This window comes from Thamnophis sirtalis, unplaced genomic scaffold (assembly GCF_051295495.1).
Source record: "Thamnophis sirtalis isolate CommonGarterSnake01/CBP01778 unplaced genomic scaffold, rThaSir2_p1.2 scaffold_4, whole genome shotgun sequence".
Classification (NCBI taxonomy): domain Eukaryota; kingdom Metazoa; phylum Chordata; class Lepidosauria; order Squamata; family Natricidae; genus Thamnophis; species Thamnophis sirtalis.
In genome coordinates, this window is record NW_028261384.1 from 82,728,153 (window position 1) to 82,750,684 (window position 22,532).

General features: G+C 40.8%; 2 protein-coding genes across 3 annotated transcripts in view; one reads left to right on the plus strand and one right to left on the minus strand.

The window, feature by feature from the left end:
• Positions 1-3,499, minus strand: part of SDHA (succinate dehydrogenase complex flavoprotein subunit A) — a 46,345-nt gene extending 42,846 nt beyond the window's left edge. The window contains exons 1-3 of the mRNA XM_014065676.2: positions 3,249-3,499; positions 1,365-1,454; positions 531-692 (exon numbers count right to left, since the gene is read on the minus strand). Of these exons, the coding sequence (XP_013921151.2) occupies positions 531-692; positions 1,365-1,454; positions 3,249-3,329 (333 nt within the window). The 5' untranslated portion in view covers positions 3,330-3,499. The remainder of the gene's footprint in view (positions 1-530; positions 693-1,364; positions 1,455-3,248) is intronic.
• CCDC127 (coiled-coil domain containing 127) lies at positions 3,313-10,152 on the plus strand. Of its 2 annotated transcripts, none has more exons than XM_087713202.1 (3): positions 3,313-3,427; positions 5,616-5,747; positions 7,818-10,152. In XM_087713202.1, exons 1-3 carry the CDS (start codon positions 3,328-3,330, stop codon positions 8,492-8,494), a joined length of 909 nt encoding a protein of 302 aa, XP_087569328.1. In that variant the 5' UTR covers positions 3,313-3,327; the 3' UTR covers positions 8,495-10,152. The 2 variants fall into 2 exon arrangements, with proteins under 2 accessions (XP_087569328.1, XP_013921152.2); XM_014065677.2 differs by lacking the exon at positions 3,313-3,427 and adding an exon at positions 3,625-3,771.
• The last annotated feature ends 12,380 nt before the right edge of the window (positions 10,153-22,532 follow it).

A 22,532-nucleotide genomic window follows, 5' to 3' on the forward strand; every position in this document is an offset into this window, starting at 1 on the left:
TAATGCTCACCTCACTCTATGCTACTCATGAAAATCAGAATACTATAGGCCTCAAGCATTACTATTAACTAGAAAACCTATGACCCATTAGGTCACCTTCCTGAAATATTTCCTTACCTAAGCAGAGAATCAGAATGATCACAGATAAGCAGAAAACAGTGGAAGCAGGAATCATTTCCCACTTCCTACTGGCTTCCCCGACAACTTTGCTTGGAGGAAACTGACATGGAATATTGAAAATTATGATCACTTGACCCCAACTAAGCACTGTGACACTGCAGCAGTCTTAACTCTGCAAATGTGAAGAGTCTTGAAATTTCAATGACAAGGGAATAATGGTTCCAGGTTTTAAACACATTCTTTAAATTAGTGGAATTGAGACAACTTAATTTTAAAAAAAATGCATTATGGTGAACTGTTAAGGCAAATTCAAAGTTATAAAGAGACAAACAAATTCTGTTAAACAATGGCATCTGTATATAACATAAATCTAGATAGCATGCAGCAACTGAGAAAAAGAGGTCTCTTACTTGTGCAGCAACAGTATGAGATCTGGTCGGGAATAATTTGGAAACACATGCTGTATTAAAACCAGCCTCAGACAAGCCAAAGGCAGCTCTCAAACCTGCACCACCTGCACCCACTACAACTGCATCAAATTCATGGTCCACTACAGGATACTGTGTTGAAATCTGAACAACAAAAAAGCAGAATACCTTGAGATGAAATATTTGCAATACCCCAATACAATTTAAGTTGTTATTTAAATTTACATTTGGAGAGTAGCACAATCAATAAGCACTATGCTGAAAACAATTCAATTATCTCTCTTTAGGTTTTGATTAATAATATTCCTCTCCTCTGTAATTTAATCAATTAAGAAGCATAATTAAACTCAAGTCCTTAATCCTTTGCTGCCATTCTTTGCCATGTTAACAAAAAGCTCTTTCATTCCTGTAAGTTATCACTGTATCTTTAGTATTTAATTTGAACAGATAGATAGATCAGATAAATAAATAAACTGCAATTTGACTGATCCATACAAACAAGATTGAATGCCAGAATCCTCAATAAGGAAAACAGAGGTTGGCATCATTTAAATCCAGCTTTAAAATTTACGAACGCATACCCATACAGTTACTTACTGGCTAAATGTACAGTATGCATGCAAAGCCATGTCTTACTAATCAAGGTTTATTGAGTAACCCACAACTATTCAACTGTTAAACCACAAATCATGGTTTGTTAAACCAAACAACTCATTCAAAAATAAACTAGATCAATTTGTGGACTGAATGTCTTATCTTTTTCAGCATATCTGGATTGGATGAAGAAGTCATGTAAGTGATTCAAAAATAACTTACTGAATCAGATACTTTGGCAGACACATTCTTCTTTCCATATTCCGTGAAGTGAAAATTACGAGAAAACACATCACAAGCTGCTGGTCTTTGCTGAAAAATAAAAATAATAGTTAAAAATCTTCTAATTAGTAAGGGAACCAAAATGTTGCTTACAATACTTAGTACTTGCATTGTTTGTAAGCAAACATTTTGGTGCCCTTAACACAACCAAATTGATCCCAAAATTTTCAGGTGTTAAGCAAGACAAGCTGTTAAATGAGTTGCACACTATTTTATAAACTTTTTACCACAGTTGTTAAGTGAATCACTGCAGTGGTTCATGTGAAATGCAATCCTTGAGCAAATCTGACTTTCCCCATTGACTCTGCTTGTCAGAAGCTAGGTAGAAAGATTGTACATGGGAATCAAATGACCCTGGGACAGTGCAACTAATTATATTTCGTGATTTTATTTTTTACATAACTCATCATAACCAAATGGTATGCAGAAATGTAATATCTGTAGTTACATTTTTCCAGCAATTGTCAAAATATTTTAAAAAGGAAATGATAAGAAACATTAGGAAGAATTATGAATTAATTTCAAACATTTTTCAACAAAACTGGACAAAATACCATCTAGACTTTTAATCTGATATTGTAATTGCTATCAAGTTGGGTTGTTTTTGTTTTTGTTTTGTTCTTTCATTTAGTGAGCTTGTAAAACGTAATAAAATTAAAGTAATGGTGCAGAGTTGACTGGTCACCCAGAAAGCCATGTAAAATAGTATTATCAAGTATAATACTATACTATAATACTTGTATACAGTTATAAAGAAATTAGAAGGTGGCATTTCTAAGTTTTTGAAGAGATATAAGAAGACTCAGTCACTAAAAAACCACACTAGTAAAGGCAGAAAAAGATGCAAGAGCAAGTGATGATAGAAAAATTAAAAGACTATGCCTAAGTGAGAGAAGAAAATCATCTGGGTGTATACAAGATGAAATGTTGAAATGCAATGTAAAGTTGAGTGCAAGGACTGTTCTGTGCAGACTTCAGGAATTTGGCCTAAGTGTTTCCCTTTTCTTCTTTATAACTGCTATTCTAATAGCAAATCCTTCATATAAGTTATTGCATTACATTCTTGATTAAATTATCTTTCCATTGATATTTAACTTTATGGTACTATTGCAAAAAGTGGTATTAGCAATCAAACCTCAAAAATACTGTGCACTTTTCCCAAATGGTTTCCACAATTTTGGCCACTACAATAAGGCATTCTATTAAAATATTCCTATGTGGGAGTGCTATGCTACTAAGATTGTGTGGTAGTCATGTATACTTTTAGGTTTGCAGAAGTCGATTCTATCATTTTAAATGTCTCTTGCATTTATACAGTATTTGGTTTCAAAAAGGCCTCTTTCTTATGTAAATATATTGTATCATCTCAAATCTTCAACATGTTTTGAGATTTTAGAGAAAAGTCACTTATCAGGGCTGCTAATTGATATATCATCTCCATATTAGCAAGCTATTACTGTGTAAGTTATGTTTTAATCTCAAGACCAAGATACGTTTATTTTTTAAGAACAAAGTTCAACGCGGGTCTCAACAAGAAAATATACGGACGGAAAAAATAAAAACAAATTGTTAAAGCATTTACAAGATGTCTTATATAGAATATATTAAACATATCCCTATAGAAATATGGGAAACACGATTCCCGGAATGCCACATGGGGGGGGGAGACGGAACCGAAACTTCCAGTATCTTATCCTGAATATACGTAGCCCATTAAGTCGCACATCCCGCCACTTTTCTCCGACTGAAGCTGAAATACCCACCCTCGAGCGCAAGGTAAATATAAATTTATTATAGTTGACCCGGCCTGTACCAAGGACGTACCTTGCAGAACAGCTGCAAATATCGCAGCCTCCCCAAAGTCAACGCCATTTCTACCTGGTAGGATATTAAGCTACTGCGCATGTGTGGAAAGTGGGGCCTAATTGAGCAAGCGTCGCACGGAGAGCGCTGGTTGGTTAGCACCAGTGCGAGGAAAAACCAAAATAAATCTGTCCAGGTAGGTTTTTATCATTTCAGGCATTCGTTGTTTCTATGAAAAGGTATGAAAATCAAAGGTTAGGAAAGCTCCGAAGATTTAAATATTCCACTGCACCACCAGGACAATCCGTTTTGAAAAAGGAAAACCATTATAGTTGATGTATCGTCTATGGTTTTGACTCTCGCGATGAAGGGGCTTTATCTCGGGGTGGAGAGGAGGCTAAGAGTACGATGCTCACGTTGCGCACGCGCAATGAAAGTTAAGGTGCTCAGTATCTGCTACGGAGGGTTTGGAATATTGTTTTGCCAGAACTTCTGGTCGTGGGTTTTCTTTTCACCTTTATTTAATGTTCGTGAAGATTTTTTGGTATGAGTTTGCATGTTTTTATATTTAAAGTGCTGTTAGTTTAATAAAAAAGGAGGCTTGTGAAGCAATATACGTAATTGACAACTGCAATTAACAGTACTGGGCCCTGACAATCTAGTAATCCATATTAATCCTGTTTTTACTTAAGAGGGTAAAACTGTATAATAACTATTCTATTTTTTGATAAAATTGCAGATGCTAAAAAGTTCCCTGATACAGATTTGTATGTAATGTGTTTGAAGCAACTGTTTGAAGGAACATTTCATATTTTTCTCTTAGAGGAAGATTTTTTCCTATAGATTTCCACAAAACTTTTTATTAAAGAATAGTCAGTTAAATGTTGGACTTTATATGGGGAAAAACGGCTTAACAAACTGTGAGTTCTAAAGCCCTGATGTAGCCATGATGATTAACTACAACTCAGTGACTCTAGAGAAAACAATAAGGTTGTTGTTTGTAAATGATAAATATTAAATTGGGAGGTTATGAATGCATTTCCTAGAAATTCTAGTAACCCCCCCAAAGTAAATACATTTTCTTTCTTTAACCATGCCTATTACTATATTAATTTCTGTAGAAAATAAAAATGCCTATATCAGAATTAGGGAATTCTGTTGCTTATAAAATTACTGTATATCACAAAAAGAACCTTTGGAGATAATGTTACCCAACTCTCTATTTAATACAGAGTATGATAAAGTCTTTGAAAGATGATTATTCAACTTCTGCTAAAATATATTCAGAGAAGAAACTAGACTATCCTTCTAGAGATAGTTTAATATATCACCAAACAGGCCTTACCATAATATTTGTTTAATGTTTGACTAAAATTGATTAAAACGTGGTGGCCCAGTGGCTAAGATGCTGAACTTGTTATCAGAAAGGTTGGCAGGTCAGCACTTCAAATCCCTAATGGTCTGTAATTGAGCAAGGTCCCATTACTTGTCCCAGCTTCTGCCAGCCTATCAGTTTGAAAGCATGTAAAAATGCAAGTAGAAAAATAGGAAACACCTTTGATGGGAAGGTAACAGCGTTCCATGCGCCTTCAGCATTTAGTCATACCAGCTACGTGTCCATGGACACTTCTTTGGACAACATTGGCTCTTCGACTTTGAAATGGAGATGAGCGCTGCCTCCTAGAGTCAGGAACGACGAGCAAATATGTGCGAGGGGAACCTTTACCTAAAATTTACTTCCCATCCATTCATTGGACATAATTCTGATCTCCATAGCAACAGAGAAAAATTCTGCTCCATTTTCTTAATAATAGCACGTGATATTTGAAGATATAGCTCTTCCCCCCGCTTTTTTCCCCAGCTAAATGTATCTTGCTCTTAATACTGTTCCTCTCAGGATTTGAATATCCTGAGAGGATATCACTTTGTGTATTTCCTTCTTCCCTTAATAGATTATAAGAACAGGCACTCCTAAAATTTGGTTCCTCTAATCTGGCCTACTTGACTTTAGCCCTGAATCAGCCCTGGTTCTACCAGAAAGTATGAAGAATAGATAAAATGACAGAATTAAATATTGAGACCATCAGAAACATCATCAGGAAACACATGCTTCTTATGAATGATTTTAAATATAAGAGTGTATTAATTGTATTCCAAAGTACTAAAGGAACTAGCTGATGATCTGGCCAAACCTTCATTATTTGGGGAAGCATATTAAAAGATATGAGAAATCAGATTTGGCAGCAGTATGTTTTTCTCCTACATTTTTTGTGTATTCTCACTATGTCATGGATATAAGTAATTTTTAGGGAATTCTATCAGAGTTTAAATAGCTGAGTGTAAAGTTAGGTGATAAGAGTCTCAAGAGTTCTTTTCTCTGATTTTAAGGTTTGCCTATGAATAATTTAAATAACCCTCCTCCTAACTGGAACATTCAACCTAATGCAAGAAATAATGAAGATCATGGAAGCAAATGGAATTATGCTTTGTTGGTTCCAATGCTGGGATTGGCTGCCTTCCGTAAGTGATCTTTAAATAAAATTTGAATTTTTCGATTACTTTTAAATTTAAGTTGTTCTGCTTATCCATTATTAACATTGAATCATCCTACAAATATTTTGTGCTTATTTTAAACATTACCTAGACTTCCTGAAACCAGGAGCTCTTATCATTACTGTAATATGAAAAAAATAAAGACATTTTTATTTTTTCCTTTATCAAAGAAAATAATCAACTCTCAGATTTTGCAGGAAACAAAGTTTCTTTTTTCTGTCAGTCAGCCAACTGCCTAGAATTTGACTAATGTAATGTTACAGGGATTCAGTAGGGGAACTATGATTACTTCTAATTCATGGCCATGCAAGCTTACAAAATCTTCAGCCTAAAACAGTTTATAATTCTTAAGTCTAGAACTCAATAAGATAATTTTTCCATATTTTTTCTGATCATTTATTGAACCCACTTTGATAATGATTGTAAAATTCTACTGCCAGCCCAATTTGAATGAAACCTCCCACATCCTTCCTGCCCCTTGTTCACTCTAGTCATTCTAATTTGCATTGTCCAATTAGGGGCCAATTTAAGATCTTAGAGAGAGGTAGATCTATTAAGAATTAGTTTTGGGACTATATCCTGTTCCTATTTCCAGACACTCGTGAAAAAGATTGTAACATCATGTTTACCTGGAACAGGATCTCAGTATTCAGGCTAAAAAAACATCATCTCTTGTTTATCTCTCCTCATAATAGTATGATTTATATAGACTTCTGCTCCCCTTAATCTATTGCACAACTCGCAAATGAGAAATAGAAGAGAAATAAAAATCTTCATGATGGTTTTAGAGCAACCTTCTTTAGTGCTTGGCTGTTTTTTCCAGGACCATTGCCTGATGATGTTGGACATGAAATGTTTGATAGTTTGGAGGATTTTGGCAGGAGCAATGAATGACATTTTTGCTTATACTGCCACCTTTTCTCCCCTCCCATCTTCCCAATCAAAGAGAAGTATTGCAATTCTGCATCATCCCCTTTTCCATGACATCATCTTCTTCCACTACAACCAAAAACATAGGGACCTGAATTATTCCTGTGAATCTCCTTCCCTTTTCCGAGTGGACTAATGTGATGAGACAACCAGCTCTGTTCCTATCTGCTACTTCCAGATGGCAACCTTACCCAGGATGGCCAGTATCAGTACCAAATACTTTTAAGGGCAGGGACCATAATACTTTCCCCTGACAAAAATAAGATGTAACTTTCCCTTAGTGCTTTTATTTCTGCCTCTTTCCTTTTTGGAAATAATCTGTGCTGGCATAAAACATGCAAACATTAAATGAAGAGCCATGAAGAGAGGGGTAAGGTATTACAGGTAGTCCTCAACTAACAACCACAATTGACACCAATTTTTTTTGTTGCTAAGCAAGGTAGTTGTTAAGTGACTTTTGCCCCATATTATGACCTTTTTTGCCGCAGTTGAATCACTGCAGTTGTTAAAATTTTGTTCATGTAATCATAGGAACGTTCCAATGGTCATAAATATGAAAAACAGTCATAGGTCACTTTTTTCAATGCCGTTGTAGCTTTGAACAGTGACTAAACAAATGGTTGTAAGTTGAGGACTACTTCTAATGTAAAGATAGAAGGCCAATGCATAGAGTGACATTACTATAGTAAAATAACCCTTGCAATATAATTAATGGTTGAAAATGAAAAGACTAAGTAAACATTTAACATTTTTTTAAAATTGAAAATAATAAGTTACAATGTGTTATAAAAATGAAGAAAAATGCTATATTATGACATAATTTTTAAAGAGTCAGTTGGAAAGAGAAAACAATCTCATACAGAGAACTATTCTAAGAGAACCTCATTTTCTTCCCCCATCCATTTCCAAGCAATGCAGTTAAGTATCTAGTTGTAAGATTTACCCTGCTCCAAGGATAAGCTCATTGATCTCTGATTCCACTTTATTCTACTGATAATATTTCACCAGAGGTATATATAGTTATATAATATATGTAGTATAGTGTTAAATTTGAGTTGGAAACCAGTCCTATTATTTACCATTCTAGGTTATTTTAATGTCTTACAGGTTGGATTTGGTCCAGAGAATCTAAGAAAGAAATAGAAAAAGAGAAAAGAGAGGTCTATAGAAAATTGTCTTTTGTACAGAAAGAGCTTGAATCTAAATATCGCGATATAATTATAGAAAACCGCAGAATGGTTGCCCACTTGGAATTAGAATTGGAAAAAGAACGGAACAGAACCCTAAGTTATCGCAATGCACTCATTTCTCAAAGTTACAAATTGGTAGAAGAAAGAAGAACTTTGGAAGAAGAGAGGACAAAGGTGGAACAAGAGAAGCAGATTCTGCAGGATTCTGGTGCTGCAGGTGCTTTGTATAAGAACTGCTTGGAGAAGGAAGATCAGTGGCAAACAAAAGCCTCTATTTTACTAAAAGAGTTTGAAGAAGCTTTAATGGAAAGGCAGGATATGTATTGCAGCCTTGTACTGCCAAGATATCATCGGTTGGCAGTAGAGAAAAAAATGCTAACCAAAGCAACAACTAATCCAATTGGTTTGGAACTGGAACTGGAAGCTGGGCTGAAAGATATTTTCAGATATGATACCTCTTGCAGCAATTTATTAAATACCAATAAAAATCAAAATGGAAAGCTCATGTGGATCTACCTTCGATATTGGGAGTTATCTGTCGAAGTCAGAAAATTTAAGAAGGCAGAGAAAGTATTTTTGGGAAACACTGGCTAAAGCTACACCATCTCTAGCTTGTATTATATCAATGTAATCCTCTCCAGATTTGTTAAAATTTAACCCACAGAATCCTCATACTGGTTTGTGATATCAATATAACTTTGTGAGGTATATATCAGTATCTTTAGTTACTGTCATAAGTACATTCATAATCTAATAATACCAGTCTTCTTTTGATTAATCTAAATCTGTATTGGATGTTACCATATTAATGTATGGCAACTAAATATATGTGGTTTTTGTATTAGCAGTGCTAGTATGTTCAATAGGATTTATTTAAAAATAGTATTTCCACATTTCTACAGTCCTTTCAATGCTGTCATGCTTTTCATTCTTCAGACCCTCAAACAAAGGTAGTCCTTGACACACAACTATAATGGAGACTGGTTGTAATGGTTGTAAAATGTTATGACCATTTTGCAGCAGTTGTTAAGAAAATCCCTGAAGTCATTAAGAGAATTACTGGTTCTCTATGGGTGCAATTTTGCCAAAAATAGGAGTGCTAGCTTTTGGCAAAACTGTTGTAAAATGTGGTCACGTGACTGCAAATGGCTATAAATATCGCCATGTTGCCAAGTTCAGTCATGTGACTACAGACTGGGCCCAACTATGGAAACTTTGAATCCAGGTTATAACCCCCCCCCCTTTTTAATTGTAACTATGATTGGTAATAACCAAGTTGAGACTATCTGTACAGCAGATACAATCCATTCCCTATATATTGATCATCCTGACACATGGTTATCCTTAAAAATTGCCAACTTAAACATAGAGATCATCATCTCAATGATGAAAACTATGTTCAATCAATCAGATTAATGTTTAAAATATGTGATTTCATTGATCTTTACAAAGGAAAGTAGTTAAATGCAAAGAATAAGAATGAGATTCTATTTATGTCTTGCAGTTATTAAATATGTTTGCCAATACATCCAGTAAAAAGAATAAGGTATTTACTGCCTGAATAGATGAATTTTTGATGAACACATATTCTGGTAGAGAGACGTTCCCTGAGGATTGGTTGTAGCACTAATGCGAAAGCTAGGAAAACTAAACCTCCTGTCCCAGTGACCAACCCAGATTGGATCCTGCAACATTATCTTGGCATATATACACTATATTGCCAGAAGTATTTGCTCACCCATCCAAATAATCAGAATCAGGTGTTCCAATCACTTCCATGGCCATAGATGTATAAAATCAAGTACCTAGGCATGCAGACTGTTTTTACAAACATGTGAAAGAATGGGTCGCTCTCAGGAACTCAGTGAATTCCAGTGTGGGAGTGTGATAGGATGCCACCTGTGGAACAAATCCAGTCGTGACATTCCCTCGCTCCTAAATATTCCACAGTCAACTGTCAGCTGTATTATAAGAACTTGGAAGTGTTTGGGAATGACAGCAACTCAGCCATGAAGTGGTAGGCCACGTAAACTGATGGAGAGGGGTCAGCAGATGCTGAGGTGCATAGTGCGAAGAGGTCGCCAACTTTCTGCAGAATCAATCGCTACAGACTCCAAACGTCATATGGCCTTCCGATTAGCTCCAGAATACTGTGCAGGGAGCTTCATGGAATGGGGTTCCATGGCCAAACAGCTGCATCCAAGCCATACATCACCAAGTGCAATGCAAAGCGTTGGATGCAGTGGTGTACAGCACGGGATGTCACAGTAAGTTCCATATGTCAGTAAAGAAAGTTGAGCAAATACTTTTGGCAATATAGTGTATATTTGCCTTTATTTGTGATGAACTTTTCAATAGAATTCTGGGGGCGGGGGAAATCAATTTTACTGTTTAGTTTCTTGCTTAAAATTTGTTGATATGTTCACTTAAGAGTTCTTTTAGCTTCACCGTATTAAATGAACTTGTCTGGTACATAAGATACTAGTAATTTTAGTAAATTAAGCAATAGATAAATTGAATGGGAAAAATAGAAGTCCCATGGAAATATTCATGTACCTTCCAGCACTATAAAAGTCACATTCACCATCTTCAGCTTTTTATTTTGCTGGCATCCTGCCATAAAATGAAAGTAGGGGAAAAGAATTTGGAGCATGGGAAGGGGAAGACAAATGAGGGAGGGAAGACAAGCTGACAAGAACCAGAGGTGGCAAACCAGAATAAATCAGATGCCAAAGACAGATGGCCTGGGAACAGAATGAGAAACTGCATCAAGAAGCACCAACATCAAAGTGGTTTCCAAAAATTCAAAAAGGAATAATATTGGACACTGTTGAACTGGTCAATGGGGGGGGAGCAGGGAAAGGGGGAAAAGTGTAACCTTTGTGCGGGAATACCAGCTTTACTTTCATTACAACAGCCTGATTTAGTAAAAGAATCTTATCACTTCAATCAAATGGAGTCGAGGGTCTTTCTTTCCTCAACGTTCAAGTTGAAACAGATCTGACAAGGAGCATGAGCAAGTTGTGCAGATGATCAATATCTATGGGGATCAGATATTAAAGAATTTAAAGAACATAATCATAGCTGAATTTCAGGTAAATATGACTATCAACAAACTTCTTTCCCATGAAAAAAATCTAAACATTAAAATGTCTCCATTGCTACTCTTTGTCTTCAAAGCATACATTCAAGTATAGGCAAGGATATGTTAATACAAATTACATTCATTCAAGATACTGTAGGTAGGAAATAATGGAAAATTTGAATATTACAGGTTTTGAGTTATTTCTTCCCTTCTCCACTATTAAAGAATACTACCTCAAAATGTTGATATTTGAAACTCCATTTCATCACTTAGTGTATACAATAACTAATTTGATTTTGAAAAAAAAATACAATGTTATTAAATATTTTATATGAGCCCCTGGAATGGGCTGTTCATATCTGATAAGCACTCTGATGTATTTGTTTTTCTAAAAAAAGTCCTGATAGTAGTGTTAGTTTCCTTACATACTTTGCCCGGATGAGTAATAAAGAATGAAAATCTTGGAATAACAGGCTGTCACCACAAAACGGAAGAGACCCATTACTAAGGAGGTTATCTTACATTAAAGAAGTATCCTACTGGATTGAAAATACATGTCTGATGATCATGGGAATGTTTAGAATTCAGATATTTGATTAGAGGAGGTATAAACAGTATATTGTCTATATGTCAAGGGTAATGAGCTAACATGACAGAAAGGTTTGTGCACCCTGGAGACAGTACTCAAACTAAGTTGTTGAAATTCACACAAACTTGTAATAGAGTGCTGGGCAGTAATACCAAGGTGACAAAAAAACATTGCCAATCCCTATCACAAAAGTCGAAAGGATCAAAATGCTACATAAATCAAAGTGTGTTCTTGTGTATTTAATAGAATTAAGAAAAAAGTGCAAAAGGAAAAAAAGACCCTGAAAGAAGATTGATTTCCTTTGCAGCAAATATACAGTAATTACAAATTACAAACAAAAGCTCTAAGATCATTACTCTATTTTTTATCTAATCATAAAAAAGGGATTTCCAGTCAGCCATAAATGTAGATATTGTACTGTCTTTAATCAAGGAAGTTAATTTATACCCCTCTGCAAATGCCATCATATTCACCAACCAGGCCATTCTTGAGGGTAGTGTTGAATGTTTCCACTTTTGAGCATAGAGACCGGGGTGAAATGCTACATGTTCAGGTCAGTTTGCCCGAACTTGTAGTAAAACATGCTACCGGTTTGCCTGAACCGGTAGTAAAAAAAATGCTGTGCGACAATCAGCTGTGCTATGTGATTTATATTCGCTAGAAATCATGTGGCACAACTGATTGTTGCACAAATGATCATTGGAACTTTACTTTTTAAAGCATTTTAAAATGCTTAAAAAGCATTTTTGGGCGAACTGGTAGTTAAATATTGCTTTTAAAAAAGTTTTTAAAATGTTCCAATGATCGGGTGACACAGCTGACTGCCAGAACTTATTTTTATTTTTAGCATTTTTGTTACTACCAGTTCAGGTGAGGTAGTGGGTGGGGCCAGCTAGGGATGGGATTTGTGGGTTTGCCGAACTGTGCAGATCCTTAGCTAGAAGATTGGCTGAACCCATGGGAACCCGCAGCAGATCACCACTGTATATACTGCTTAACAGTGCTTTACAGCCCTCTCTAAGCGGTTTAGAGAGTCAGCATGAGGACCACAACAATCTGGGTCCTCGTTTTGAGCCAGTGTGAATCGAACTGCAGTCAGCAGAAGTAGTTTGCAGTACTGTATTCTAACCACTGTGCCATCATGGCTTATGGTGAATAACAGGTAAAGCAGATAATAGAACCTGGCAATAGATAAGGGCAGGAAAGTTGAAGAAAGAGTCTTGGGGGCTAATTCTGGCTGCATAAGACCAAGCCTTAAGAACAAATACATAAAAGTCAGAATTGAGAAAACAAGACAGTAGGAGCCACCTATGCAAAGAAGTTGAAGTCACAGTGGGCCATCTGGTTAGCTGCTGCAAGAAAATTGCACAGGCTGACAAACAAACAACATGACAAAGTAGCAACAATGACAAAGTGCATTAGAAGATCTGCAAGAAATACCATTTGCCTGCAAGCAAGAACTGGTGAGACTATTACTAGAGAATGTAATAGAAAATGAAGAGGCTAAAGTACTCTAGATCAGTGGTCCCCAACCTTTTTATCGCCGCGGACCAGTCAGCCTTTGATAATTTTACCGTGGCCCGCTGAGCGCGCGCAGGGGTGGTGGGGCGTTGTTCACGGTTTCGGTGGAATACGTCGATGACCAGCGCTAGTAGCGTAGCCTTGCGCAGGCGCAGTTCAGTATGGCTAGCGTAGATAGCGTAGCACAAACTGCGCCTACGCAAGGCTACGCTACTAGCGCTGTCTACGCTAGCCCTACGTAGCTGCGCAGGCGCTCTTAGGTTTTTTTCAGGAATCAGCCAGCGCTGAAGCGCTGAAAAGGAATGAGAAGGGCGGCGCTGGACACAGGGGGGCGGTGGGCCGCTGGTGACGTCAGAGTGCCACCAGCGGTCCAGTAACACCCCTTGTGCCAATTAGCCCTAATTTGCATACAGAAAGAAACTATGGCCCCCGGCCGCTGCAGCGATCATGGCCCCCGGCCGCTGCAGCGATCATGGCCCCCGGCCGCTGCAGCGATCATGGCCCCCGGCCGCTGCAGCGATCATGGCCCCCGGCCGCTGCAGCGATCATGGCTCCCGGCCGCTTTGCGGCCCGGTGCCAGGTACTCCACGGCCCGGCACTGGTCCACGGACCGGGGGTTGGGGATCACTGCTCTAGATCTTTAGAATTCAAACAGGCAGGCATCTGTTATATAACATGCCAGACTTTATAGGAATTGCAGATTTATATACTGCTACATAGTACTTTATAGCACTCTCTGGCATTTACAAATATCAGCATATTGCCTCAACAAGACAAGAAGGATGGAAGGCTTAGTCAATGTTGAACCAGTCAGAGTCAAACTCCTGGCTAAGGGCAGAATTAGCCTGCAATATATGCATTCTAACCACTGCACCTCTATGGCTCCTTTCTTAACAGTTGGAATGGAATGGAATATAATGGAATAACAGAGTAGGAAGGGACCTTGGAGGTCTTCTAGTCCAACCCCCTGCTTAGGCAGGAAACCCTTCAGACAAATGGTTATTCAAATAAGAAAAACGTCTGAATAATGGATCTGGCAATGTCTGGAGACAGCAAAATAGAAGAGATGGAACTGAAGAAGATAATAAAATGAAACACTTGCAAATAGAAATAGAACAACTGTGGTAAAATTAGTAGGCCTTTGAGTGTAATCCCAAAACAACTGGAGCACCACTTGAATATCATCAACATTGACAAGCTTACTTCAGTCAATTGCAATAGGGAATTACAGCTTACATGCAGCTTATATCCTGAAAAAATACCTATACTACCATCAAACATCCACTTCTGCCAATTCCAGTTCTTTGGGAAGGACTCAATAGATGGACAAAATGCAAAATCCAGTCTGAACATCTGGCTGTATGATGAACCATACAATAATAATATATCCCAGGTCTTGATTCATTGATAAAAATTCCAAATCCACTCTGAACCTCTGGCTGATTGTGCAATGAACTTTAATATTAATTATATTTTTCATGCTAAAAATAATCCTCTTCTTTCAAGAGATGCTGCTAGGTCTCATGTGGAACAATAACTTTCTGTACAATAGCAGAATATAAAATCATAGAATAACTGCTGAAAGGGATCTTGAAGGTCTTTTAATCCAAACCTCTGCTTGAACAGGAAACCCCATATCATTCCAGTCAAATGGTCCAATCTCTTAAAATCACCTAGTTTCTGAAAGCAAGCAGTTTCACTGATTAATTGTTCTAATTGTCAGGAAAATTATCTTTAATTCTACACTGGGTCCAGTGGTGGATTCCAGATCCCGTTGCAACCGGTACAGTGCAATGCGCACACACACACACGCAACACACACATGCATCCTTACCTCCTATGATGCTCTGTGACACCTCTGCGACACTCCAGCTGCTCAGCGGAGGGTCATGCAGGCGCTGTACACTCTGTGCGCATGTGCGGAAACACCAAAGAGCTCAAATACAGGTAAGGATGGTGGGCAGGCAGGTGGGCCCTCCGGAGACCATACTGGAATGATACCCGGTGCTCCCAGCAGGCAACTACGCCTTTATTGGGGCATACCACCTGCAACCCATCACTGATTGGATCTCTCTTTAATAATCTTCCTTACTTCTTATTCTGCCCTCAGGTGCATAGGAGAATAGGTCAACCTTCTCTTCTCTGTAGTAGCTGCACAAATAGTGAAGTAATAGAAGACTGCTATCATGTCACACCATCTTTTCTTTGTTAGATTAGACATACCTAGTTCCTTTAACTGTTCATTGTATAGTGTAGTCTCCAGATCTCTAATGATATTTGTTGCTCTGTACTCTTTCTAGGGTCTCAACATCTTTTTTTGTATCATGGTGACTAGAACTGAATACAGCATTCCAAGTGTGGTCTTACTTGTGAATAAAGTGGTACTATCACTTCACATGATCATGATATTGTCCTTCTGTTGATGCAGCCTATGACTGCACTGGTTTTTTTGGCAACGGCATTTTTCCACCAGCTCATACTTAAATGGAGATCTACTAGGATACCTAAATTTCTCTTACGGTTCCTGCTGTTGAGCCAGATATCACCTATTCTGTACCTTTGCATTTGGTTTTTCTTGCCTAATTTTAAGATCTTACTTTTGTCACCACTGAATTCATTTTGTTAGATAAAGTGCAATGTTCAAGTCTATCAAAATCTTTCTGTATCATGAATCTATCATATTGTCAGCACCTCTCCATTAAATAATTAGGAAAAAAAGACCACGAGACTCCATGTGTGGAAATCAAGTGTACTTTTACTAATTAAAAATGATTAAAGGCATAGCGAAGCGAAATCTGAATATTTAGGCGCGAAAGCGATTGATATATAGAATAGCCCATTTCCCTCCCCTTGGCATCACAGTTACAGTCCAATCATAATTCTCCCAAGTGTCAGGTGCGAGATAACTTCAAAAGGCATCACGAAGATGGAATGTCGGTGCCGTTATTCCTGGTGGGAAACTCCCACGAATGCGCAGTCCGATCAGCAGTTGAACTCCAGAACCTTCCTCCAGCACACTTAGTAACCCCACCCAAATACCATGCCCCCCCTCCCCATTTCATGGCAGCCGAAGCAACAGCAAAGCAGAGGCTGACATCCGGTTGTCCCCCGGAAAAAGGCAGTCAGGCCTGGAAAACGAGAAAACACAAACAAACAGACGAACAACACAGAAGAGAAAAAAAAGGGGGAGGAAAGAGAAAAAAAAATCAAGGCTTGTCAGGATAAGCAGAATAAAACTGTCGAAGCAGCCGGGGGGGGCACGAACATGGGACTTGTCAACCCATTCCGTATGAGAGGGAGGAAAATGCTTCCAAGCCACTAAGTACTGGATTCGATTACGCTGCCGTCGAGAGTCCAGTATCTCACAAACTTCAAAGTGACGTTCACTGTCAATCAACAGGGGTGCAGGTGGAGGGTCGACAGGTGGACGTAAAGTAGAAACACGAACAGGCTTAATGAGGTTAATGTGGAACACGGGATGAACACGGTTGAGATGCTTTGGCAGCTGCAAATGAACGGAAACAGGATTGATGACTTTGATGATGGGAAATGGACCAACGTACTTAGGCCCCAATTTCTTCGACTTTTGCATAGTGTGAAGGAATTTTGTGGACAAATAAACCAGGTCACCCTCCCTGTACTGATAAGGTTGCGCACGCTTCTTATCAGCCTGTTTCTTATGAGCACGATGCGCAGCATCCAAAGTAGCAAGAGTTAAAGGCCAAACATGGCTCAGACGTTCGCTCCACTCAGCGACGGAAGAAACTTGCGGTTGTTCACGAGGTAGCTCAGGAATAGGAACAAAATCCTGACCAAAAACAACACGAAAAGGAGTGAAACCAGTGCTGCTATGGACCGAATTATTGTAGGCTACCTCAGCGTGCGGCAGCAAGTCCACCCAATCATCCTGCTGATAATTAATGAAACAACGTAAATATTGTTCCAAAACAGAATTAGTCCTCTCACACGCCCCATTAGTCTGAGGATGGTGGGCGGAGCTTATGCCCTTGGCGGAGCCAATGTGTGTAAGAAATTCCTTCCAGAAAGCAGAAGTGAACTGGACACCTCTATTGGAAATGATGAGATCAGGGACCCCATGCAAACGGTAAATGTGGGAAATGAAGAGTTTAGCCAGTGCCTTAGCAGAAGGAATCTTGTGGCATGGAACAAAATGAACTTGTTTTGAAAATAAGTCCGTAACAACCCAAATGACGGTGTGCCCCTGGCTCTCAGGAAGCTCGACAATGAAGTCCATCGAAATTTCCCTCCAAGGGGCGACAGGGCGGGCGACAGATTGAAGTAAGCCTTGTGGTTTTCCAGGTGGCCGTTTAGCGGCCGCACAGACCGGACAACTGGCAACATAAAGTTCAATGTCCTTTTTCAAAGAGGGCCACCAAAATTGTCTCTTCACTAGGTGCAATGTTTTTACGAATCCAAAGTGACCCGCCAACTTAGAATCGTGAGCTCGTTGGAGGACGACGAGACGAAGAGAGGCTGGGACGTAAAGCTTGGCTCCGATCCATGGTAAATCGTCCCTCATTGTACACTCATCCTGATGCTGCTGGAACCAGTCATCCTGGGGAAGGGCGCGTCTGAGGTCAGAAAGAAAATCCTGAGGCACCTCCACTTTCGAGCGTGCCTGCTGGCGAGTGACCACTGGAGCCGCAAGGCTGGATGTGGGAACGACAGGCTGAACAATACTCAGTTTAGAGCAGTTGTATTGAGGGAGTCTGTACAAAGCATCAGCCATGAAATTCTTCCCTCCAGGGATGTACTTGAGTGTGAAGTTGAAACAGTTGAAATGTTGGGCCCAGCGCATCTGTTTAGGGGATAGGTGGCGTGGGGTCCTCAAAGCCTCCAAATTTTTATGGTCAGTCCACACTTCAAAAGGGTGTTTAGCTCCCTCTAGGAAGTGGCGCCATGTGGCCAGGGCCCAGCGCACCGCAAATGCCTCCTTCTCCCAAACGGCCCAACGTCTTTCAGTGTCTGTGAGCTTGCGGGAGGTGTAAGCACAAGGTTGCAAATTACCTTGGTCGTTGGCTTGTAGCAAGACGGCCCCAACAGCGACGTCACTGGCATCGGCTTGGACGACGAAAGGCTTGTCCATGTCGGGATGCTTCAGAACTGGTTCCGCAGCAAAGAGGTGCTTTAACTTCTCGAAAGCAGCTTGACACTCCATGGTCCAATCCAGTGGTTTGCTAGGCTTAGGTTTAGGCCCCCCTTTGGACTTCAACAAATTAGTGATGGGAAGCGCAATTTTGGCAAAAGAAGGAATGAACTGATGGTAGAAATTAGCAAAACCCAAAAACTTTTGCAATTGTCTGCGTGTCCGGGGTGCCTCCCACTCAGTGACCGCCTTCACTTTCCCAGGGTCCATCTCAATGCCAGCGGGGGAGATACGATACCCTAGGTAGTCAATCTTCGCCTGGTGAAATTCACACTTGGACAGCTTGGCATACAGTTCAGCGGCCCTGAGTTTTTTCAAGACAGTGTGGACCAAAGCGACGTGTTTGTCGTAAGTCTGAGTATAGATAAGGATATCGTCCAAATATACGATAACGCCTTTGTAAAGGTGGTCATGCAAGATTTCATTAATTAATTGCATGAAAACTGCAGGCGCCCCCTGCAGGCCAAAAGGCATCACCCGGAACTGGAAGCAGCCGAGGGGGCAGTTGAAAGCAGTCTTCCACTCATCCCCCTCCTTTATGCGGACTCTATAGTACACTTCTCTGAGGTCCAGTTTAGTGAAAATGAGGCCCTTCCCCAATTGGGCTAACATGTCCTTCATTAACGGCAATGGGTAGAGGTTTTGGGCCAAGATCCCATTCAGATTCTTGAAATTAACACAAAGCCTCAGGGAGCCATCTTTCCTCTCTCTGAATAATACAGGGGCAGCTACTTTGGGCCGTGCTGGCTCGATGAAACCCCGTTGTAAATTTTTATCAATGAATTTTCTCATTTGCTCCATCTCCCTTGGGGACATGGAATATATTTGGGGCTTTGGAAGCTTGACACCGGGCAAAATGTCGATGGAGCAATCAGTAGGTCTGTGGGGCGGAAGTTTTATCGGAAGATTCCTCACTAAAAACTCCTCTCAGGTCCCATACACTTTTGGAATCTTTTCCTCTCCTTCAATCCTTTCCTGCCCTCTGGCGGCCAAAGCAGAACTGCAGCTAACAGGTTCCAGGGAAACGCCCTTCCCCTCTGGAGGCGTGCTTGTGCGAATGCCCAACCAACCCTCCCTCCAATTTATGCGAGGGTTCCATTTTCGAAGCCAAGGGAGGCCTAAAATGAGGGGCCTGTCCATTCCAGGAGCCACAATAAAAGAGATTAATTCGGTGTGGGAGCCCTCTTCATCTCTAGAGGCTCAGTATAGAAGTGGACTGGGCCACCCCCTGCTATGGACCCATCTATCTGGCAAAAGACAATAGGGGTTTTCAAAGTTTTTAACTTGAGGCCTAGTTTCTCCACCATAGCAGGATTTATCATGCAGTGGGAACAGCCTGAGTCAAGGAGGGCGGGAAGCTGCTCTGATACCCCATCGGGCGGAACCCTTAACTCTATTGGGATCAGCATGGGGCCTTTGTTTGAACTCACCCAGCGAGGCGAGGCGTCATCATCGGAGTCATCAGAAGAGCTGGTAGAGGCGTCAGCTTTTCCCTCCATGTCCTGTCTGAAACGCGGGGGGGTGGGGGTGGCATCCGCGGCGAAAGCAGCTTCCGTTTTCTTTTTGTCCGGGGCCTTGCTTGATCTCCCTTCCCTCTTGGCAGGGGGTGGGGTGGTCATGGGAAGCTTAGCGTGGCACTCCGGAGTGTGGTGGCCTCCCCTCCCGCAACGAAAACATGTGAACAGCTTGACTTTGCCTGTGGGGCCTCCTTTCCCTTCGCTCCTCACTCAGAAAGGGGGCTTATCCAAAAGCGCTTCTGCAGACCATCCTCTCATATAAGTACAGAGGTGTTGAAACTCCTGAATGTACTGAGACACTGGCCTATCTCCCTGTGTGAGGGTCATAAATTTCAGCTTCCCCCGTTTCTCAGTGAGGGGATCATCAAATCGTCTCTTGAACGCAGTCATAAAAGCATCAAAATTCCTCAGGAGGGGGGAATTGCTTTGGTGCAGACCCATCATCCAGTCGGCAGCCTCTTCCTCCAAAGCAAGTAACACCATACGTACTTTCATGTCATCCGATTCTAAATCGGGCCCATAAATTTCCATAAAGTTATAAACCTGCATATTGAAGAGGCCCAGTTTCTTGGGATTTCCGTCATACTTTACAGTTAAGGGAGGGACTTTTGCCATTCTGCGTCTTCTTGGGCCCCCCCCTGCTCTGGCAGCCCCCCTGGCTGGGGGGGGGGTGAAGCTGTCTCTGGGTTAGCTCGCTTCCATTCCCCCTCGGCCTCTTCACCCTCCCCGAATCTTTGCATAGAGTACCCTTGTTCCAAGTCCTCTGGCTGAACTCTTTCTCGGGGCCTTCATTCGGCCCCCATTTCAAGTGGCTTTGCCTGATGTTTTCTTCTGGTAACTCCCGCATCCCAGCTTGCGCTGTCCTCCTTTTGTCCCACAGATAAGGACCAACGGGGGGGGGGGATCGCAGGGCCCACTATTTCCAACTCAGCCATTCTCTCAGGTAATGATGGATCAGTAGTGTCCTTTTCAATTTCTTCATCGCTTGCGTGCAAAGACATTTTCTTCGTTTCTTCTTGCAAGTACACCCCCCACGGAAGGTTGTAATCTCCTGGTGGGGTGTTAGTGAGATTTCACTTACTGTCAGCACCTCTCCATTAAATAATTAGGAAAGAAAGACCACGAGACTCCATGGTGGAAATCAAATGTACTTTTACTAATTAAAAATGATTAAAGGCATAGCGAAGCGAAATCTGAATATTTAGGCGCGAAAGCGATTGATATATAGAATAGCCCATTCCCCTCCCCTTGGCATCACAGTTATAGTCCAATCATAATTCTCCCAAGTGTCAGGTACGAGATAACTTCAAAAGGCATCATGAAGATGGAATGTCGGTGCCGTTATTCCTGGCGGGAAACTCCCACGCATGCGCAGTCCGATCAGCAGTTGAACTCCAGAACCTTCCTCCAGCACACTTAGTAACCCCACCCAAATACCATGCCCTCCCTCCCCGTTTCATGGCAGCCGAAGCAACAGCAAAGCAGAGGCTGACACATATACAATATTGGCTATTCCCCCCAACTTGATGTTTGAAAATTTGATGAGCTCTTCTTTTATCCCCTCATCTAACTCGTTTATGACGGGTCCCAACTCCTTTTAGGTCTGGTTCCAAATAGGCCAGTAGTGAGCCACTACTGTGGTGATACCACTATTGGCCCACTACTGGCCTATTTGGAACCAGGTCTAAAAGAGGGGGGCCGGCATGCATGTGCACGCTGCTCAACTCATGCACTCAGGGTGTACACGCATATGAATATGGAGCTGAATTTGTAGTCAAGCTGCATGTGCCTGGATGTGTGCACCAGCCTGCCCCTAGCCTGAGTTGAACTATATGCGCATGTGTGCCATCCTGTCACTCACCAAGCCTGAAGAGCAGAAGAACAGCAACAGCACAGAGAACTTGCCCTTTGTTTTTGTTGTGCAGAGCCTGACCACATGATCAAGAAGTACATTACTAAACCTTCCAGAAGAGGCAACAGACACCCCAGCAATGTCCCCACTATTCATTGGATGACAAGCTCCAAGGCCAGGTAAACAAGAACTCCTGCTCTCTCCACAAGCTCACAGGAAGGCAATCAAGGATGTAAGTGCAGGCAGCTTGCCAAGTTCCCAAATTTTGATTACTTGATTGCAGGAATGTCAGCCATAACTTTGATCCCTTTGGTCAGTGTTGCCTGAACAACCTTTGCTGTCATATTGATGAAGAAACTCTGTAATTATCTATTCATAAATATCCTTTGAAAATATAGCTTTGTTTTACATAAAACAAAAAGGACTATAATAAAAAAAAATAAAACAAATACAGAGTATTGTTGATGTACTTCTTAAGAGAGAAATGATATATGAGAAAATAAAATTTAATTTTCTCTTGACTGGGCAGTAGCATGGACCACCACTATTTTTATGGCTATAGGAGAAACATGCAGTCTGGAATGTAGTCCTTGACTTAAGGCATTGTTTTAAGTCAAGGCTGAAGGCTCCAGGGGACAAAAAACGGCACTACGAGCAAACTGGAAGTGACTTGCGGTTTGGCCGTAGGGCTGTTTTTTGCCCTCCGGAGCCTTCAGGGAAGCTCCTGAAGCCTCCAGAGGGCCTCAGGAGGGGGATGCTATATTCGCCCTCCCAGTCTCCTAGAAAGCCTCTGAAACCTGGGGAGGGCAAAAAAAGTGGAGGGGGGGGGAAGCGCTGGTCACACATGCATGTGCGGAGAGGAGGGAAGCGTGTCCATGTGTAGCACGCCCTCACATGACCC

Excerpts from the sequence above, each read along its gene's own strand:
- CCDC127 (XM_087713202.1), top strand. The coding sequence starts at position 3,328 with ATGTGTGGAAAGTGGGGCCTAATTGAGCAAGCGTCGCACGGAGAGCGC. Across the intron at positions 3,428-5,615 it reads AAATAAATCTGTCCAGGTAG|GTTTGCCTATGAATAATTTA; the intron begins GTTTTTATCATT and ends TCTGATTTTAAG. Across the intron at positions 5,748-7,817 it reads GCTGGGATTGGCTGCCTTCC|GTTGGATTTGGTCCAGAGAA; the intron begins GTAAGTGATCTT and ends AATGTCTTACAG.